Source organism: Myxocyprinus asiaticus, chromosome 1, assembly GCF_019703515.2.
Source record: "Myxocyprinus asiaticus isolate MX2 ecotype Aquarium Trade chromosome 1, UBuf_Myxa_2, whole genome shotgun sequence".
NCBI classification, from domain to species: domain Eukaryota; kingdom Metazoa; phylum Chordata; class Actinopteri; order Cypriniformes; family Catostomidae; genus Myxocyprinus; species Myxocyprinus asiaticus.
In genome coordinates, this window is record NC_059344.1 from 25,688,311 (window position 1) to 25,710,565 (window position 22,255).

The 22,255-nt window shown below is 38.3% G+C and overlaps 2 protein-coding genes across 2 annotated transcripts in view; one reads left to right on the forward strand and one right to left on the reverse strand.

Annotated features, from left to right (window-relative positions):
• Nucleotides 1-878: 878 nt before the first annotated feature.
• On the forward strand, nt 879-8,317 carry LOC127413295 (vitamin D 25-hydroxylase-like). The gene is made up of 5 exons (XM_051650344.1): nt 879-1,431; nt 2,056-2,197; nt 2,538-3,167; nt 3,248-3,574; nt 3,695-8,317. The coding sequence occupies exons 1-5, from the start codon at nt 1,192-1,194 to the stop codon at nt 3,874-3,876; spliced, it is 1,521 nt and encodes a 506-aa protein (XP_051506304.1). The 5' UTR covers nt 879-1,191; the 3' UTR covers nt 3,877-8,317.
• The window catches only part of LOC127410746 (cGMP-inhibited 3',5'-cyclic phosphodiesterase 3B-like), an 87,622-nt gene continuing 71,554 nt past the window's right edge, over nt 6,188-22,255 (reverse strand). Inside the window, exons 13-16 of the mRNA XM_051645992.1 lie at nt 20,608-20,811; nt 19,640-19,801; nt 19,308-19,545; nt 6,188-9,140 (exon numbers count right to left, since the gene is read on the reverse strand). Of these exons, the coding sequence (XP_051501952.1) occupies nt 8,920-9,140; nt 19,308-19,545; nt 19,640-19,801; nt 20,608-20,811 (825 nt within the window). The 3' untranslated portion in view covers nt 6,188-8,919. The remainder of the gene's footprint in view (nt 9,141-19,307; nt 19,546-19,639; nt 19,802-20,607; nt 20,812-22,255) is intronic.

Genomic DNA, 22,255 nt, shown 5'->3' on the forward strand with positions numbered 1-22,255 from the left:
GAAACAGATCAATATTTAAGGCCACCAACTGGGCAAGGAGGATAATTTATAGTAAAAAGGACTTCAATCTATTTCTCACCCACACCTATCATATTGTTTCTGAAGATATGGATTGAACCACTAGAGTCATATGGACTACTTTTCTGCTGCCTTTATGTGCTTTTTGAGCTTACAAGTTCTGGCCACTATTCAATTACATTGAATGGACCTACAGAAATGAGATATTCTTCCAAAAAAAATCTTTTGTTTGTGTTCAGCAGAAGAAAGAATGTCATACACATCTGGGATGGCATAAGGGTGTATAAATGATGAGAGAATTTTCATTTTGGGTGAACTATCTCTTTAACTAGTATTCAACCAGGAATATTCCTTTAATTAAATTCACCAACATCATTGTCATTCCAGCCATGTGGGCTTAATAAAAATAATAATTAATTCAGGCTAATCAATTAAACAGAATGAAGCACTTGTGCTCTAATAGACTTGAAAATGTGTTAAAAACTTGGTCTCACTGTTTGGTTAGCAGAAAGGAATGCTGCTCCTTTTGTCTCAGGCAGAGGTGATGGGACTTTTAAATCATAAGGTCAAAGTTTGTAGCATAGATCTAACAGTCGGAGCAAGATAAGTGTCTTTGTCTGACCCCAAAATTAGTTTTACTTGATTTACAAAACACACACAACTGTGTCTGTCTCTCACTTGTCACGAGCAAGGAGCTGCCTGGACTGATAACAGAAATGGCCTGAGCTGACCTCCTCTGTAATGTTACTTTTCATAAATTACCATCACCATCAATCTTTAGACCTTTAACCAAAGTCGCATGAAATATGGAAAGTGACTTCTTTCAGTTCAAAGTCGAGTTACACAGTGTAAGTCCCATTCTTCTGCTTTGAGAGTTATCACATAGGCTACAGTAGCTATATTTAACCCGCTAAGAAAGAGCTCCATTGAAAAGAAATATATCAGAATGCACCTGAAATGATAGTTCTGACATGATTACCGATGAATCAAACAGTGCAAGTTCATCAGAAGTGATTTTCCCGTCTAGCCAATCTTAGCTCTGAAGAGGCGGGGGATAGAGCAACATGTGCATGGTGATCTCCTACTGCTCTCTCTCTCTCTCTCTGACAGAGAACGGAGAGGTACAAAGAAACTTTTCCGAAAGCACAGATTATCCCAAAGTGTACATCTAAAATGGTATCGATTAATCGGATGACATCTCTATTCTCTGTGTCTTGGGAGCAAACTGTCGTATGGTTGTGCAGTTTGCTCATTACACTATTCATTTTGCTGGTGATTCGCCATCTCGTAAAGCAGCGGAGACCCCGAGGGTTTCCCCCTGGACCGACACCTTTGCCCATGATAGGGAATATACTGTCCCTTGCCACAGAGCCTCACGTCTACATGAAGAGGCAGAGTGATATCTACGGACAGGTATGGATGACAGTCTCTCTCTCTCCATTTTATTTATATGAAGTACATGCGAATAATCATATCATCAATGTATACGACGATAACTTGTATATCAATTTTTTAAGCCACACATAAACGTTTTTAAGGCTACTTTGATTTTTTTTAATGTCTTTTTTTTTTTTTTAAATGCTATAGTACAACAAAAGCCCCTTCAATCAACTTTTAATGCACCATAAAGACCGCAAAGGGGCTGTTCACACCGAGTTAAAAACACGGAGCACCACGAATGCAATAGACTGCAGGTGTCTCGAGACGCTGCAAAAAACGGCGAAAACAATTAGAAAACGTGCAGACGGACGCAAAAAGGCATTCGGTGTGAACGGCCCCTCACTAAGTGTTTAAAAAGAACAAAGGATCACTTTAACGTCGCAAGTTTGGCAAAGCGCTGCTGCACTCAGACAAGTCGTTTTGCAGAACGGCCAAGATATGCTGAGTCAGCGTGTCTCATTCACTGCCTCATTATATTCATGAGGGGGAGGGGGAATCTAGCCCTCTAATTATACTCTGTTCATTAGGAGAAATATGTTTTGGCAGAGTTACAGTGCGAGGAGTAGGGAATTAATGACTATTGCTATTTATATCCAGATTTTTAGTCTCGACCTGGGAGGAATCTCAACTGTTATTCTAAATGGTTATGATGCCATTAAAGAGTGCCTGTATCACCAGAGTGAGGTTTTTGCAGACCGGCCATCCCTCCCTTTATTTAAGAAGATGACTAAAATGGGAGGTAAGTGGTTCCTTATCAAATAAATTAGAATTCTATATATTATAAAACAGTCTCCTAGAATAGTTCACTTTAGAATGTTCTAGATTGTCATTTTGTACTGCTGGGTGATTCAGAGAAAGATCTTTGGTAATATATGTCAGAGTTAGGGGTATAACTACATGAGGTTATCAGATTAACAGGATTGCAGTTCTTGTAATTTGTGTTAAACCCATGAGACTTTGTTTGACCAATCATCTCTGGTTAAGCATACAGTACAGAAGGTTTATCATTAGATAAACTTTGCTTCTTTTGTTTCCATTTTTAAACCTAACTCTTTCAGCATTGTTTATTCACCGTCTAGGACTTCTGAACTGCAAATATGGTCGGGGTTGGATCGAACACCACAAACTGGCTGTGAACAGCTTCCGCTACTTTGGCAGCGGCCAGAGGATGTTTGAGAGGATTTCTGAGGAGTGCCTGTTTTTTCTAGATGCCATCGACAAGTACAAGGGCAAGCCCTTTAACCCCAAGCATCTCGTTACCAACGCAGTGTCCAACATCACCAATCTCATTATCTTCGGGCAGCGATTCACTTATGACGACAGCGATTTTCAGCACATGATTGAGCTCTTCAGTGAGAACGTTGAGCTGGCAGCCAGTGGCTGGGCCTTCCTGTACAACGCCTTCCCCTGGATTGAGTACCTGCCCTTTGGGAAGCATCAAAAGCTGTTCCGCAATGCCAGCGAAGTGTACGACTTCCTTCTGCAAATGATCAAGCGCTTCTCACAAGACAGGGTTCCCCAGTCACCACAACATTACATTGACGCTTACTTGGATGAGATGGAGCAGAGCGCCACTGATAAGGCCACATCTTTCTCGAAAGAGAATCTAATTTTCTCTGTTGGAGAACTCATCATTGCCGGCACAGAGACCACCACAAATTGTCTGCGCTGGGCCATGCTCTACATGGCTCTATATCCAAGTATACAAGGTTGGTGTCCATTGAATGTGCATCGGTTATTTTTTCATTTTTGTGTAGTAGAACTAATCATGTTATGCTTCTGTGTTCAGATAATGTCCAAAGGGAGATTGATTGTGTCCTGAATGGCAGGCCACCGGCTCTTGAAGACAAACAGAGGATGCCCTATGTGGAAGCAGTGCTCCATGAAGTCTTGCGCCTTTGTAACATTGTCCCACTGGGTATCTTCCGCGCTACCTCTCAAGATGCAGTGGTGCGTGGCTATACGATCCCCAGGGGCACCATGGTGATCACTAACCTGTACTCAGTGCACTTTGATGAGAAGTACTGGAGTGATCCATCCATCTTCTGCCCTGAGAGGTTCCTTGACCTTAATGGTAAATTTGTCAGACGTGAGGCATTTCTCCCCTTCTCAATAGGTATGCCACAATAACTCTGTTATCTTTATGTTTTGGAAATGTAACCTCAGCAAGTATGTTAAATTTACACTTTGGACTTGTCACTTTATTCATAATCCTCATTCATCCAATGTTCTTTAGGCAAACGTCACTGTCTTGGTGAGCAGTTGGCCAGGTTGGAGATGTTCTTATTCTTCACCACATTGCTCCAGAGGTTCCGCCTTCAATTCCCAGAGGGCTTTATTCCAACTCTTAGCCCGAAACTGGGCATGACTCTGCAACCTCGGCCATACTCCATATGTGCCATCAGAAGAGAGCAGTAAAACTCCCCCCATGAGCTCTGGCACATATGCACTCACCTCAGGGGATCCTAAGAAAAAACACAGAACAGCAGTGCAATTCCCTGTCTTAAATTCCATCAGGTTTTCAGCTGGGAATATTGACCTCTGATATTGACTTGTTAAATTCTCAGAATGTGTCCTCCATAGTTTCACAGAACACTGGCGGTAAGTGATAACAGTACTGTTAAAGAATACATGGTATGGAGAGCAAAGAGCGAGCACATTATGCAAACGAGACAAAGACATGGCTGTGGCAAGATTAAGGGTAACATGTATGTTTGATAACTTGAATTGAAAAAAGTGTAGCAAAAGAGTTGTGCGCGTCAATAATGAGGTACCGTGTCAATAATTGATAGGGTTTACCTATAACTGAGGATATAGGAGCTCTGTCTGTTTCAACATTCCCCCATTTCTGGAGTCGGGCAAGTGAGATGAGACCAGCTGCCTTTCCAAGAAAGTTTTGGACACACTTTATGACTCCCATTGGTTTAATGCCATATAACAGTGCTGAACTAACAACAGCCCTGTCTGTCCCTAGTTTATCTCAGTGGAAACAGTTTATCAAGAAACTTGAGCTTTATTCATCTTTCTGTGGGGGAAAAAAATGGTGCTATCATCAAAAGCTGGACTCATTTTGTACAATATATGTTTATAGTACAATATCATTTTTGCTTTTACTTTTTAACCAGTTTCTGAGCAAAGACTCATTATTCTTGTTATAGTAAAACAAACTTGAAAAAACCTTTACAAAACAAGGAAAAAAATAAACATTAGGTAAATCTTTGTAAATCTGTTTCGAGTCATGTGCATTTTAATACTGCCCCTGAGGTTTTAAGAGTCGGGGTTTTGTCTGTCTGTCTCAAGCGACCTTTCTTTCAACCGTGCTGGAATTTTGCTGAAGCCAAGCTATACACCATATAAACTAAGCTGAAACTGGTGCATATAATTATAAACCTATTGAGATTTCCTGAAACTGACTGACTTCAGATTCTGAAGTGTACTTCTGCAAATCTGTAAACCTGGCACATTTCAAAACGAATGGTTTGCACTGGTAATTTTTTGCACACTTTGACATACAGTAATACATTTAGCCTCCTTTTTTCCCCCCATCTCTCTTCTCATTTTCCTTCTCCTGCAGTACCATCAAAATTCCCAGATCCACGCAGTAACATTTACAGGCCAAACCATTTTTTTTTTTTTTACAATCAATGTTGTTTATAGACATCATTCATACAACAAACTGCACAGGACAGAAAACTCTAAAAAATGAGAGAGACAGGAAGGGGCATTGTTGCTTTGGGTAAGCTGTCACAGTGATGCTGTCATCTGAAGAGATAAGGCTGCCCTTATATACGACCCACACTTGGGGACTCATCATCCACTGACTGTCATTTTACAGGCAGTTCCCCCCAAAAGAATGCTTGGGCTTTCATCTGTGAGCATAAAAGAAATAAACAGCAACATGCAACTAGATGATGCTTAGAAGCACACCCAGATAATGTCAAAAACATGTTGCAGCATTGCCATGGAGGAGAAAGGTAAAAACAGTTGTGCTTGTGTCTGGATTTCAGTTAATAGGTGAAAGATCATGTTCAACACACTTAGTATTCCTCTGGGTTGGTGTGAAACAAACGCTAAATATGAACTACCACTTAAAAGCTAGGACACAATTGACTGAATTTATGTTTCTTATGATCTAAAACACCTTTTGCATTAAAGACTTAAAGCATGCTTAAAAACTTCAAATCAGTTTTGTAGATACGTTAAAATAATACATTTTATAAATAATAAAAAAACTTTTTATGTAAATAGACATGCTGGACTGGATGGTTAAGGAACAAATGCCCAGCATCCATGGAGACACTAATACGGTTTCAAAAGCATAACAAGTGGCATCTCATGTAGTTGGTTGGAGAATGCCCAGAGTGTGCAGAGCTGTAATCTATAGACAAAGGGATGGCTACTTTAAAAAGAAGCTAAAATTAAAAAAATAACAATAATATATAAACGTAACATTGTTTTTGGTCACTACATAATTCCCATACTTCATTTATGTTTAATAGTTTTGATGACTACACTATTATTCTAAAATGTGTAAAATGCTAATAATGAATAAGTAGGTGCACTCAAACCTTTAAAGGGTAGTAAATGTGGTTTGCTTGAAGTTTATAATTAGGTAATGTGCATCCACATCTCACTGGTACGTGAAACAGGCAAGTTCACATCCACTCACATGCAAAACAGAACAGAGAAAAAACATGACACAGACAGAAATCAACTGAGAGAGTGGAACTATTCTTCAGGGATGGTGCTTTTATGACAGCTATAAATAATAACAAAAAAGTAAATTCTCCCCACAACCCTGAAAAGGCTGGATGGTTACATCAGACATTGCTATCTAAATGCTACATAAAAAAGTGAATGCCATCATAAAGGTACTGATGACAAGAACATCGGAGGTCACTGTGGTGAGGCTAACCCCCCACAGTGAGATACCACAGTCCACTTCGAAGATTGAGCAAAGGAGCTACACGAGGGGGTGGAGGCGCTGTGACGCTCAGATCCAAAGTTTCCCTTCTTGACAACCTGAATGATGTTCTGAGTGCGAGTTTGGGGCCAGCTGAGGTTAGCTCGGTGAAGGGAGGTGGGGGAGAGGGTGAACGAAGCATGCTGGGGTCCCAGATCCAAGAAAAGATGAACACACAGTCTGGAGAGAGAAAGAGAGAGAGCACCACAAGCTGCTTTGGGTGCACACAAGCCCCCATTACAGAAAACACCCTGAGCACAGGCCAATGATGAACACACCCACAAACAGGAGAGAGAGAGAGGGCAGCATCCGGCAGCACTGTCATGAGATCGTGACTCACAACTGGCGAGCTTTAGAATTAAGGGGGCTTTTCAGCAGAGTGGTTATGAGCATGAACACAAAGACAGTGCACCAAAAATGAGGAAAAATAAATAAATAAAAAAAATAAAACTGAAAAACTCAACACACAAACACATCCACATCTGTAAATAGCATTAGATTTTTTTAAAACTCCTGAAACAAGATGATAATAACATGTTCTCAATGTACAATATATGTCAGCTGTATGAAGAAAACAATGTATTAATTAATTAAAATATATATATGTAAGTATTCTTTCTGTGCAGAGGTTAAACACTTGTTTGGTAGTAAAATGTGCACATTTATATCAGGTTTTATCCTCCTAAATAAAAAAGCTTGATTTACACTGCCTACTTGAGAACTTTCCTCTACAGAGACCAAAAGAGTTTCGGCAAGGTGAGGCAGAGAGGAAGAGACCGAGAGCGAGTCAGTCTCCACCACCCCAGACATCCCTCATTATTCTAGTGGAATGCCTAAAGTTCTTGCTTCAGATGAAAAAAAAAATATAAAACTATTGTTATTAAACCTGCCTTATTGTGGAGAATACGTAAATGTACATTAAAAAAAGAAAGAATGAAAACGTGTACATCTTCCAATGTGAAAACCCTGGATTACTAGAAATTTATGCACTGGCCAGAATATGCATTTGGCAATAATTAGTTTAAGTAAAAGCATGTGTTTGTATGTTTGTATAATGCCAAACATAAAGTAACCCCCAAAGCAATGTTTAGTCTATGACGTGCATGCTAAATCAAACAAACATTTCATTTTCACCTAACATTCCTGGATCCCAATGCTTTTAATGGGGTCCTGCAAAAATAAACATGGCTATACTGGTCTGGAGCAGCTGATAAGGACTGGGGTAAAATCCAGGACTCTGCACTTTTTGCATCTCTTTTTGTTAATGACTTTCAAGTTGTTCATACAAAAAATAGAAACTTTTTTTCTCCACCTCTGAAAAGAACTTTTCGACGTGCAAGTTATTTCGGAATTGCAGAATGATATTTTTCCCCCCACAAAACAAGGAACGATCCTTCACATGAATCCTGAGTAACTGTGGAAAAATATATATCTATTCAAACGTAAAAAAGAGAAACATCCCTTCATTGGAACAGCTTCCCTGTCCCATTTTCAATGCTTTAGAACAAAGATGGTCTATACAGAGAAAACTCAACGATTGGCAACTCCGCATTCCGGAAGAGGAACGAAAAAAAAATAAATAAATCTACCGTACAAACAACAAAGGCAAACAAAAAATGCAGAAAGGTGATGCACATGAATAAAAAGCATCCAAAACGATGCAGAAGTCAGGTCATTTTTCAGTCAAAAAATGTCAGCATTTCCACTTGCCCTTGTGACTCTGTTCAGTAATACAGTGTTTGATGTCGCCAGCATGAATTGGGGACTGCACGTTCAGTGCAGCGCACATAGTCCATTGTCTGGACCACAAGAAAAATAAAAACAAACAATTATATATATATATATATATATATATATATATATATATATATATATATATATATATATATATATATATATATCACAAAAGTTCAGACAGGCACATTTTGAGTTATGCTTCCTGACACTGAGCCTGAAATGGCCTCAGTCGCAGTCTTTCTATGTTTTTGAACTGTTCACTTTGGTAACGGGTGTCAATTGTGTCACTGTCTTCATTATTTTCTAGTCATTTGTGTGTCCTATTTGACTTAATAAGTACCTATGGGAGAATTAAGAGCATTACGTTCAAGGCAGCATCACAGCCAGGTAACCATGGGTGGCACGATTCTTTACCACATCCTTCCCTGCCTGTTTTCTTCTTTTTCTAATTTTCCACGACACAATTTTGCATCTTCAAAGCTGTGTTCAGCCTCCGCTGATTCTCCATGGGGTGAAAGTGCATAGGATTAGGGCTCCCACTGAGGGTCCTCTCACAGTAGTAAGGCCATTTTTTCAACACAATGTGAACTGCATTTGCTTCAGAGTGTCGGCACAGTGACTAATTTCAGCGTGGGGAGATCCAGCACGGTCTTCCTCTGGGTGTCAATGTTTGTGCGCGTGTGTTTAGGTGAAGGAGAGGGAGGGGTCGTTCAACTCTGTTCAAGCCCCTCTCTGAGCTTCAATTCTTGACCTTACTCCTGCTACTGCCGCTCCTCTTCCTCGGCCTCCTCTTGAATGACCTGGATGTCATCAGAGGAGGAGTTGGATGGAGGAAGGCTGAGGCTCTCGGCTTGCTGCATCTGCTGAGTCTCCAGCTCTTTGTTCTTCTCTTCTTCCTCAATGGTCTTCTTCCACACCTTGTGGTTCTCTGTTAAGTGCTGCATAATTTTGCAGAACAATCGGCGTCGACCCTTCCTCCTTTCTGCAAGGAAAAGTTTTCAATTAGCACATGCAACACCTTAAATAAGTCACCAGGGGTGCAATGTTTCAAATTTATCACGGCTGGCAGTGTTGGGTAAGTTTCTCAAAAAAGGAATTTACTACAAATTACTACTCTAAAAATATAATCAGATTACTGACCTACTGATTACTTCATCGAAAAAGTAAACACAAAACACTTTTTGAAGAAAAGCTTTTGTTTTTCCACAAATGAATTCAAAATACTGTTTACTGTCTATCGTTTCTCCTTGTTCAATGACTCGTTAGGGGAGCACACCCTTCAGCTCTAACAAAACACAAACAGATGTACTTATTAACATAAGAAAAATGTGTGCAACACAAGTAAAATACTTAAAAGTAATTAACTTATATGAAAGTCAGTAACCGTAATCTGATTACAAGAATTTAAAATGTAATGTACTTCACTATTTTTTGTACTAAACAGTAATTAGACTACAGTAATATATTACTTTAAATTAGGCATCACCCAACACTGACAGTTGGTTTGTATCACATTCTGGTAAGGTTCCGTACATGGTAATGGGGTGCACAAATTAGGAAATTCAAGACTGACACCTATAACCAATTATTTTAAGCTATGATCGTCCGTCATTAATCCGATTGACAATATTTCTTTTTACAGGCAAATTCCAGGCAAAATGTACAATTTAGGAGACGTATAGTGGTCGACCAATATATTGCCGAGGCCGATAAATCGTCCGATATTCTGAATTTTTTAATTAACGCATCAGGCGGGGCCTGGGTAGCTCAGCGAGTACTGACGCTGACTACTACCCCTGGAGTTGCGAGTTCGAATCCAGGGCGTGCTGAGTGACTCCAGCCAGGTCTCCTAAGCAACCAAATTGGTCCGGTTGCTAGGGAGGGTAGAGTCACATGGGGTAACCTCCTCGTGGTCACGATTAGTGGTTCTCGCTCTCAATGGGGCGCGGCAAGTTGTGCGTGGATCGCGGAGAGTTGCATGAGCCTCCCGTGCTGTGAGTCTCCGCGGTGTCATGCACAGCGAGCCACATGATAAGATGTGCGGATTGACTATTTCAGAAGCGGAGGCAACTGAGACTTGTCCTCCGCCACTCGGATTGAGGTGAGTAACCATGCCACCACGAGGACCTACTAAGTAGTGGGAATTCGGCATTCCAAATTGGGATAAAATAAAAAAAAAAAAAGAAATAAAATAAAAAAAATTAATCGCATCAGGCGATACATTTTCCCGTTTGGCCTGTTTGTTTCTTATGGCCACGAGGGCGCCGAGAATCGCCTTCTTGCACATGAAGGAGTTTAACACTTGCAGATTATTTATTTATTCAATTAAATCAGAGACTTTTTTAGTTTATCACACTAGAACATATCAGAATTTTAATTAGATTATTTGTGCATTCAAACATTCATTTTCGTCCAAATATGTCATATTCCACGACATTCTGTGTTTTATTGCTAATGCCATTTTTATGACTAGATTCCATGTTTCTACATGTGGTAATCACGGTAGAAGCTGACACCGATCGTTGAATTATTGAAAATTAATTCACATCCCAAGGTATTAAGGCCAAATCACCACGCTACCAACCCAGTGTGAATTCATTGTCTGACTGTCATCGTTGTCTAAAATTTATAACTATAAAAGAGATGCAAACTCATGAGGGGCGAAAAATGTGAGACAATCACTGATCCACAAACACATTTTCCAGGTTATTTTTTTAAAGAATAAGCTAAGAGCACCAACTTAAGCTATTTTAATGATTCAAGTATAGCAAATTATCTGCAGTGCAAAATTAGCTGCAAATATAAAAGGTATTTTGGTGTGGCTTGCTTCTGTTTTACTAATTTGTTCAGTTTCTTTAATTGATTAGTTTAGTGACTACTTCTGGAGATGCTACTAGGTGGCGACAAATGAGCGTCTTATGTGCTATGAGTGAGTCATTGAATAATTTTGAGATGTTCACGATCAAAATCTGCCAAGAGACTTTGCACCACACATTCTACAGTATTTAAGCACTATAATAACAAGCAGATCTATAGTTTTCCTTCAGTTTGTGAACTGCCAAGCATGACTTTTCATCCAGAGACAACAATAATAGTCTAATAATATTAATGAGTATCAATAAAGTCCTTACCTTCTCCTTTGTTAAAATTTGCATGACAAATCTACTGACTTCAGTAGAATGTTTAAGCATTATAAGAACAAAGCAGATCTACTGTATCATTTTCCTACAGCATTTAAACTGCTGAGCATGACTTTTATCAGAAAAGACAACAAAAACAGCATAATAATAATAATCATTTTGAGTTTCAATAATGTCCTTTCGTCATTGTAAAGCACATTTCACATGAGTTGAGTCGAGGCGCCAATGCTCCGCTCAACGCCAGCATCAAGCGGCGCTTTGTCCTCCACATGACAAGAGTTGCAAAAAGGGGCGAATTTACGAGCTTGCGACGCAAGAAAGCAGGAGGTGTGCACAATAAATACTGAAAACTTTTCGTTGGAAGAGAAAAAAAATGGCAATTGCTTTGATTGCAGAAAGTAAAAAGAGGACTTTATGTTTGGGTCTTAGCGTTTTTTTTGTTTGTTTGTTTGTTTGTTTTTGGGTAAATGAAATTACTGTAGTTCAATAACTGTGGTCTCTGGATACTTGGAAACTATAAGGTAATAATTAATTAAAATAAATTATGAGACATTCAATCTCTCTTCATAAATTTTGACAGTTTTAAAATATTTCTTGTAGCTTTGTACTTTCAAAGACATGATTTGTGTGAGGCAAAAACATGTGTGAAAAACACTTTGGTGTGAAGTTGAAGCCGAGGTTGCGCTGACGCTTCACTTCATAGACTTCAATGTATTCAGAAGCTCTGATGCGAATCATGTGAAAGCCCCTCAACATGTATAAACATCAGTCACTTTTAAATATTAATAGATCTTCCACCCTTTTCTCTCCATGATGAACAAGGTAGACTTACATGCTGATGCTGAAGTAAACAAACAACATGTCCCTCTCATTCAGTCAGTCGGTAAGTGTAACAGGTCATTCAGTTCGTTTATGAATGAGAAGTTTCACGAGTACTTTCACAACCACATGATTGGCTGTAGCTGTAACCAATCAAGCGATCTGCCTCGTTGAACCGCGATTGCCAAGCACATGATTGGACGCTGCTGTAATCAATCACGAGGGTTTAAGCACCCTTAACCGTTGACATTCGGTGTGTTCGACTTGAAATGCATCTCAATTTGCCGATCGGCAAGATTTGCCGGTTGCAGTAAGAGGTGTTGAAAAGAGAGCCGTCAAGCCGAACATTTTGCGCTTCCAGTCGCACCTGAACCTACATCTGTCACAGAAGATTGCACGATGTTTGCTTTCTTTATTGCAGATGAAGTGGAATTCAGATAGATAGATGTCTGAATTTTACATAAAATAACCAGAACCATTGTTCATTTGAAAAGGTTATGTCCTGCTTAATACAGCGCCTGATGTTTGTACAAGAAGAAAGTCCAATAAAAGCCTGCATTTTTTCAATAACAATAAAGGAGTCAGTATTTTTATTCATTTTTAATTTTTTTATGAATAAACATATTACTATGACAAACATAATAAATGATATTAACATGATGTACTGTTATAAAAACACGGAGTTGTAAGAGTTTTCGCTGAACTGGAGGTGTCAGAATAAATAAGGTAATGTCATACTACCACAGTACTCTTCTTTCTGCCATAGACTGACATAGCAGAAGTAGTAAGAGTAGTATGTGAAGTAAGCAATTGTGAACGCAGCCCATGAAACACGTGTAACCATTGTCACGTTGTGAGTCTGGCCAACCGTGAATGAGCTGTGTCATTATCAGAACTTGTGCAGCTCCTCTGGAGAAACTGCAGCAGCGGAGGGAGGCCAAGATGGCATCGTGAGCGGTGGTGGTTCACTTAGCTGAGGAACAAAATTGGGTATTTCTCACAAATGACAAAATATTTATATAAAGTTGCTAATTAACATTCACAATCGCACTGGGTTTGTTGAAAACATAACTACAACCCCAAGTTGGGACAGCATGAAAAATGCTAATAAAAACAAAAAGGAGTGATTTGTAAATTATATTCTCCCTTTGCTATATTGAAAGCACTACAACTAAACATTATATGATGATTTACCTCGTGAATTTCATTGTTTTTAAATGTACAGTAATTTCAAATCAGATGATTGCAACACGCTCCAAAAAAGTTGAGACGAGCAATTTAAGATTAATAACAATTTGACGAGTTAAAATAACAAGGCAATGTGAAACAGGAGATGTTAAACAGGTGAGGCAATTGTGTCATAGTATATAAGGAGCCTCCAAACACAGCCTAGTCCTTCAAGAGCAAGGATCATTTGAGAATTGTCAATTTGCCAACAAATGTTTCAGCAAATAATCCAGCACTTTGAGAACAATGTTCCCCAAAGACAAATTGGAAGGATTGTGGACATTTCACCCTCTACAGTGCACAACATTGTTAAAAGATTCAAGAATATGGTCAAATCGAAAACCCCTTCTGAATGCATGTGATCTCTGATGCCTCAGATGTCACTGTCTTAAAAACATCATTCATCTGTAATGGATACCATGAACATGGGCTTGGGATAACTTTAGTAAACCTTTGTTAGTCAACAACACTCGCCGCTGCAACCCCAGATGCAAGTTAAGACTTTATTATGCAAAGCAGAAGCCCTACATCTACACTGTCCAGAAGTGCTGCCAACTTCTCTGGGCTCAGTCTCATCTTAGATGGAAAGTAGAACAGTGGAACCGTGTTTTTTGGTCTGAAGAGTCAGCTGTTGTGTTCACCGGGCCAAAGAGGAAAAGGACCATCCAAGCTGTTATCAGTGTCAGGTCCAAAAGCCAGTGTCTGTATGGGCCAGGGGTGTGTCAGTGCCCATGGCATGGGTAACTCTCATGTCTGTGAGAACACTATGAATGCAGACAGATATGTAAAAATTTTGGAGCAGCATCCAGCCATCCGGTGCCAACCAGCACCGGCTTTTCCAGGGACGTCCCGGAATTTTCAGCAGGACAACTTCAAACCACATACTGTGGTGTGAGTGTGGGTGCTAGATTGGCCTGCCTGCAGTCCTGACCATCTCCAATTGAGAATGTGTGGTGCATTATGAAGCGCACAATACAGCAACGAAGACCCCATACAATTGTGCAGCTAAAGACCTGCATAATGGATGAATGGGGGAAAATTCCACTTTTTAAACTTAAACTTGTGTCTTCAGTATCTAAATGCTTAATAAGTATTATTAGAAGAAATGGTGATGTTTCACATTGGTAAACACTTGACTGCCCCAACTTTTTTGGAATGTATTGCAATCATCTGATTTGAAATTACTGTACATAAAAAAAAAAAAAAAAAACATTCACAAAAATTCACAAGGTAAAACAACATATAATGTTTAGTTGTAGTGCTTTCAATATAGAAAAGGGTGAATATAATTTACAAATTACTCCTTTTTGTTTTTATTAGCATTTTTCATACTGTCCCTACTTTTTTGGAATTGGGGCTGTACAAACTCTAGTTACTGTCAGTTTGTTTGCTACTGTTCATAGCAAAATGTCGCAGTATGCTAATCTCAGTGCAGAGATGGAAATTGAACCTGTAAAAGAGAAAAGAAACATCAATGACACACACTCGTATGCCTGCAAAGCCAAAGTTGGAGGTAATTGTGAATCTTGCCCCAACACACCAAGTAAAAATCAACCTTCCAAAAGGCAAAAAAGTATGCCGCCTCTGTCAAAGAAAGTGAACCTTCTCTGAGTGACATGCAGGAAAACATCAGAGAGATCTGATCAGACTGAAAGAAAGGTAAAGACAGAATTCAATCTCTTTCTTCAGTTCACAAGGAAGTAATGGATCTGCAGAAAGAAAAGAGCATTGAAACGTGCCAATGCACATCTGGAAAAAAAGGTAAATGAAATGGACATGAAAATTCATGTCCAGGAGCGCTAAAGTTGTAGATGGTGCCTTCGCTTGGACTGTCCGAGCAATCTACCGAAAATGTGAAAATGAGAGTCATAGATGTGTGTTGAGCGGTGGCTTCTGATACAGATAGAAACATGATTACAGATGCTCTGGATGTTGCACATTGTCTTGGCAGACTCAAAACTTTGGATGATTACAGGAGAATTAAACCAAGACCGGTGATCATGAGATTCATATCCCGTACATCCAGAGATTAAATCTGGAAGTATACAAAACAACGAGTATTTGAACGTCAAGGGGCTGTGGTTTAAAGAGGATCTGACAGCTATTGACATAGCTGCACAGAATCGTCTCTGGCTGGCTGTGGAGAAAGCAAGGAAGGAAGGTAAAAGTGCATACTTCAGTGGAGCAAGGGCTTTCGTTGATGGTAAAAGATTAATCTTGAAGAGGGCAACAGAATTAAATAAACTGATGGTCGTTGTAGACTGATGTTGTTGGTTGTCTCCAAAGACAATGCTGTTTCTAAAGAGGATTGATTTTCTTCAACTATTAGATCTATTGATCTAAAAGCTTTTGTTATATTTCAAGTCTTATTTCAAATGTTTAAGCAACGATTACATTATGTTTGCCTTGTTCATTTGTGAGAAACCCATTAAGTGTTAAAGTTTAAAGTCTAGGTTATCTAGTCACTTTATCTACTTCAGTTTTTCTTTTTGTATTCTATGTCTTTTTCTTTCTTTTCTATCAATGCCAAAGGTATTTGTGATATTCTTAAGAGAAAAGCTTTATTTTTATATTGCAAAGAGAAAAGTGCAGATTTTTGCTTCATTCAGGAAATGCATGCATGTTTTACATTTTGGAAATATCAGTGGGAAAAGGAAATTTGGTTTTCATTTGGCAGCGATCGCTCAGAAGGGGTCGCTATTTTGCAAGATAAATTTACTGGTCAAATACTAAATTATGAGAATGATGATTGTGGAAAATGGATATTACTTGTGATAGATAAAGATAATGAACAATTTATACTAGTCAACTGCTATGCCACCAATAACAAAACGAACAACGAAGTACTGTTTTCACATACTGAATCTAGAATTCAACATTTTATCTCCCTATACCATTCTTGTGAACTTGATCATGTGTGTTCAAGATTAGGCCTCATTGATTTGTGGAGATATAAGAACCCAGATGGGGGTAATATACCTGGAGTAATAAGGACTGTTCACTTCATTTCCGTATAGACTATTGGCTAGTGTCTAGTGACATTAAAGATAATGTGGATTGTGTTCTGATAGAACCCTCTATAATGACAGATCATAAACAGATCTATATATTAATAAATATTGTCCAAGGAACATCAGTCAAACAAGTTAGTAGTTACTGGAAACTAAATCATAAATTGCTAAAAACTGGGAATTAATTAAGTTTTATATCAGAACAGCAGTCATTAACCATGGGAAGACAAGCCTGGACAGATAGTGACGCTCAACAGTTAGATTTATTGCAAACTGAATTAGATAGTATTTATGAGGATAAAGCCAGAGGTGCATTTATAAGGTCTAGACTTAAATGGTTGGAAAAAGGGGAGAAAATACAAAATATTTTTTTGGTCTGGGAAAAATGGAACAGTGACTTTGCCTCAATTTCAAAACGAATGATTAACGGAACGTTAGTGGATAACTCATCAGTTATTTCAAAGTATGTTGCTCAGTTTTTTAATAATTTGTATTCTTTGACATTGGCTACATCCAACATTGATGTTTTTTTTAAACAGTTTCTCAATAGATACCAAAAAAAAAAAAAAAAAATAGACCAACGTGTGTGATAATCTGTGTGATAAAGGAATGGACATTAAGGAGTTAATGGATTGCATCATCTCTCTCAAATGTAACAAATATCCAGGTAATGATGGGTTAACTGGGGAGTTTTACAAGGCTTTTTTTCTCCCCTTTTCTCCCCAATTTGGAATATCCAATTCCCAATGCACTGTAAGTCCTCGTGGTGGCGTAGTGATTCGCCTCAATCCGGGTGGCGGAGTACAAATTTCAGTTGCCTCCGTGTCTGAGACCTTCAATCCGTGTATCTTATCACATGGCTTGTTAAGCATGTTACCGCGGAGACGTGGCAAATGTAGAGGCTTCATGCTATTCTCCGCGGCATTCACGCACAACTCACCACGCGCCCCACCGAGAGCGAGAACCACATTATAGCGACCACGAGGAGGTTACCCCATGTGACTCTACCCTCCCTAGGTAGAGAACTTGCACCCTTCCTATAGTTAGTTTATTGAAGCGATTCAGAAGGGTGAATTGCCTGCTTCATTAAAACAGTGAGTTATAACATTGATTCCCAAACCCAATAAGCATCAATTATTTATTGAAAACTGGAGGCCCATTAGTTTCCTTAATAACGACAGTAAATTTTTTGCAATGATTTTTGCCAAAAGACAAACAAAATCTTGAGAAAATAATAGATGAAGAGCAGTCTGGTTTTATGCGAGGCCGGCATGTTAGGAATAATATTAGACTGGTCTTAGAAATGATTGATTATAATCATTTGATTTAGGATTACAGTTTTATTTTGTTTACTGATTTTAATACTGCTTTAGATACAGTGAATCACAAGTTTATTTTTAAAGTTATTAAGTTATTTGGTTTTGGATAACTTTTTTTTAAAGCAATTAAAACTCTTTATAGCGGGTGTAATAGTCCTGTCAATCTTGCACATGGTCGGTCTCAAAAGTTTAATATTAATCGAGGTATCAGACAAGGATGCCCTCTTTCTCCTTTTTTATTTCTGTTAGTCACTCAGGTTTTGGCAGTGCATATAAAGCAAAATCAGTTGAATGGTATTACAACTTTAGGCACAGAATTTAAACTCAGCCTGTTTTCTGATGACACCGCAATATTTTTAAAAACAGGTTTGAGGTGTCAAAGTGAATTAGATATATAGAGGCATCCACTGCTGTTTCAGGCCTGAAAGAATGTGCTTTCACAGAATTAGAAAGTATTCCAGTTAAACAGAAAATAACATATTTGGTATAGTAATATGTAATAATGAAAAACAAAGGTGTCAACTAAATTTTGATCCAATTATTGAGAAAACAAAAAAGAAACTGAATTTGATACACAGATTTTTGGGAGGGTATTATTGTCAAAGGCGGAATGAATATCTAGATCTGTATATATTTCATTGTCACTGGATGTGCCACCTAAGGTGATTAAGGATTTGGACAATATGCTTTATGATTTCATTTGGAGGGGGAAAAAAAACACATTATTTAAAAAAAGAAGTAATTTGTATACTAAAGAGCAAGGGGGACTTGAATTTTGAATCTTAGATTTTGAAACACTTAATGACACTTTCAAAGTTAAATGGTTGATAGAGTTTATGAAGAACAGAAAAAATATTTGGAATATATTTCCTAACTATTTATTTAGTACTCTTGGTGGTATACAATTTTTGTTGAAGTGTAACTTTTCTGTTGACAAAATTCCCATCAAATTTCCACAAACAAGCCCTGCTAGCATAGAATCTGGTTTACAAGCATGCCACCCTGCTCTAGATATCAGCATCAGCCATTAAAAAACCCTTATCGGATGACCACTAGAGATATCAACATTATATATAGAAAACACATATGAAGGTAAGTTTAACATACTGACAATAGAGACAAATTACCATAATTACTGTGGAAAATGGACACCTTACAATTCATGTACATTTAATATTTATTTTTTCAGAGGTGTTAGACATAAACACTAGTATAAGTACGTACTGGACCGTGGTTGTTTTTTTCTTTTTTTAACAGGAACCGTCTCACACCGAGAAGTCACACAGCTCAAAAAGATAGTTCATCCAAAGTGAATTCTGTCATCATTAACTTGCCCTCATGTTGTTCCAAACCCCCATGACCATTTCTTTTGTGTAACACTAAAGGAGATGTTTGGCAGAATGTTAGGGACTGACAGCCTGAGTCACCATTTACTTTCACTGTAGGCAAAAGAGAAGCATCTAACTGAATGACTGAGACTGTCAGTGCCTAACATTTTGCCTTTTGTGTTCAACAGAAGAAAGAAAGTCATATGGGTTTGGAACAACATTAAGGGTGTGTAAATAATTACAGGAGTATAATTTTGGTTTAACGAACCCTTTAAACACTGTCAACCAAACTTATGTATCCATACTTGGTTCAAGATCCTCGTCCAGCTCTTCATCTTCTGTTTCAATGTCTTCCGTTTCCTCCTCATCGTCGGAGCCTTCCTCGTCAATCCAGTATCCTGGCAGCAGACCGGCAGCATCATAAGAGTTACAAAGAGGCCCAACGATGTGCGTAATAAAAGACTCCTGTAGCTTTGCTAACTGTGGTGCTGAGCGGTCCATAAATGGGCTAATGGGTAAACCTAGTGAGGCCTCCTCATCACCCTGCAGGCAGAAATTCCAAAATATACAAATGTTGATCTCATGCTGCCAGAAGTGAGTAAGATTGTGTACTTTAAATGAAGTCATTAAAACATACCTGCTCATAAAACTCATTGACGATACCCTCTGTCCATTTGAGGTGAAGTCTGCGGTCTTTAGCTGGCCCATTAATATCTGCCAGCTTAATGCACACTTGGCACACTAATAACCTGTCATTTTCATTAGTCCAGTCAATGCCTGGACTATTCACATCATTAACCTGAGAGACAGAAAACAGTCAATCACACAAGTTCATGCCAGAACCAAAACAAACCAACAGTTGTATCAAAAATATGCTAGGTGTTCTGCAGGGTCATGCAACAATAGTGCACCTCGTGTTTGCGCAGTTTAAGGGATAGTTCACCCAAAAATGAAGATTCTGTCATCATTTAGGGGCCGTTCAGTACAAACACGTTCTTGCACCAAAAATGTTAGATGCTGCACAACAAATAAAACAAAACGCAGATCTCGCAAAATGCATCTTTAAAAGCTCCTGCACGAGACACTAAAAAAACAAAAAACAATTGGGAACTTTTTACCGGTAAACAACGCATGTTTTTGTGTGAACCCGCATTGCACTGTGAACCAGCCTCTCTCAGGCACTCACTAATGCGCAAAGGATGTCAAGATTTTCACTGAAAAATTACTTACATTTCATACTGTTTCAGAACAATCCTGTCGTATGCCCTCAAATGAATAGCAATATGACACATAAATCCTATTGATTACTTTTGGGTCCTTTTTTAAGCTTTTGGGCCCTTTTTTAAGCATTGAAGTGAGGCACTATCCACTGCCACTGCATTAAAAAGATGGGCCTCAATATTCATTGAAACAACTATTTTTGTGTTCTGCATAATAAAAGTCATATGGGTTTGGAACAACATGAGGGTGAGTAAATGATGACAGCATCTTCACTTTTGGGTGAACTATCACTTTTACTGTTTTAACTGTATGTAATCACTTCCAATGAAAAAGATTTTGAAGCTCTTTCCATTTCTGAGAGGCATCAAAAAACTAACCACTGACCTTGGAATTAAACTCAGCAAGGAAGTCAAAGTGCTTCTTCAGGTCTGTGGCGAGGATGGCCTCGATCACAAGGAATCGAAAGCGCTTAAACTCAACATGTTCCAAGTTGCCAAGGAAGTTGAACTCTGTCTGGGAAAGAAAAAGGCTCCAGGCAGATGCTGCGTGATGGTTCTCCAAAACTGAGCGGTCGTTATACAACACGGCCTGTGTTAGTGTGTGTGTGTACATGGGAAGAGGAGATAGAGATAGGGAGAGAAAGACTGAGTGAGAAACACTGTAGTGTACAACAGGGCTAAAGGCACATCTGCTAACGTTTTTTCTCAAAACACTAAATAGCAACAAAAACTACCACAACACTTGCTAATCACCAGTTTGTCACTATGCACAGCAAAATTTTCCTTATCCATGAGATTATTGCCTGTAATGTCTAAAGTTTGATTTGCAAAGGCAATCTAATTTTGTAATGTTGCAATAATGTAGCTATGAGAATCACTGAAATTATCACATTTATTTTGAGATATTTGTCATTTTCAGTTTTGTTCAAGGTGATTAAAAGTATTTCAATAACTGTCCAATACGTGAAAGGATAGCATTTGGGATAAAAAGGCCCCCATAAACACATTGTTTTTCTTAAGTGAGGGGAATAGATTTGTTATGAAAAAAGTGGGCTCATATTGACTGATCCAATCACAGTGGAGATTCATATGTTTATAGAATACTTGAGATGTTATGAAATGTCAAATATGATAGAAATTAACAGGAACTGGTGCACCCTTTTCTGAAGTGGTTATTTTGAATAAGCATTATTTTAATGTTACTTAAAAAAGCATCTTGCTGTCTCAAATGTATTTGTATAAGTTGACAAATTTTGCTCTTTAACTATTGCCTCTATATCTACACAATATCACTATAAACCCCGTGGGGGCGTTTTACCCCAAGTGTGTGGGCCTTTCCCCCTGTGTGGTGTAAAATGCCCCCTCGCCACCTCTTTTTAAAAACTTAATTTTAAGTAAAACAACCTTCTGTTATTATTACTTTTCACACAAATTATGTTGCTCCATCAATATTCAATAAAAATAAATAATTTTTTTCAATCTTGGTACATGACCAGAAAAAAAATGCTAATTTTCTTTAAGCTGTGCCTTTAGCCCTGTAGTATGTCCCATGTGCTGATTACAAAATTACAGCTTTCTGATAAATCATCGGCTGTCACTACCTGACACAACAGGGTGAGAGCTAAAGCTCTAAATGCTTTGTTATTTTTTTTATACTTCATTTATTTAAGAATAGTTTATAAATAAATTTCCAGCTACAGAGATATTGCAGGTTACAGATGTTACAAAGTTAAAAGCTGTGCACTTCAAATGAAATAGTTCACACAACCAAGAAAATTGTCATCATTTACTCACACTCATATCATTCCAAATCCATGACAACAAAATGGTACATGAAAATAAAAAAGTGTTTGTTTTCCATACATTAGCAGTTGATATTGAATTTGATTTGATTTGAGAGTCAATAACGACTTAAATTAAGGGTTATTTCTTAATCTTGTGCCTTTACAAAACTTGGAATATGATGCACAAGTCACATGGACTACTTTTATGATTCTTTTGGGTGCTTTTTTAAACAGTGAGGCACTGTTAAC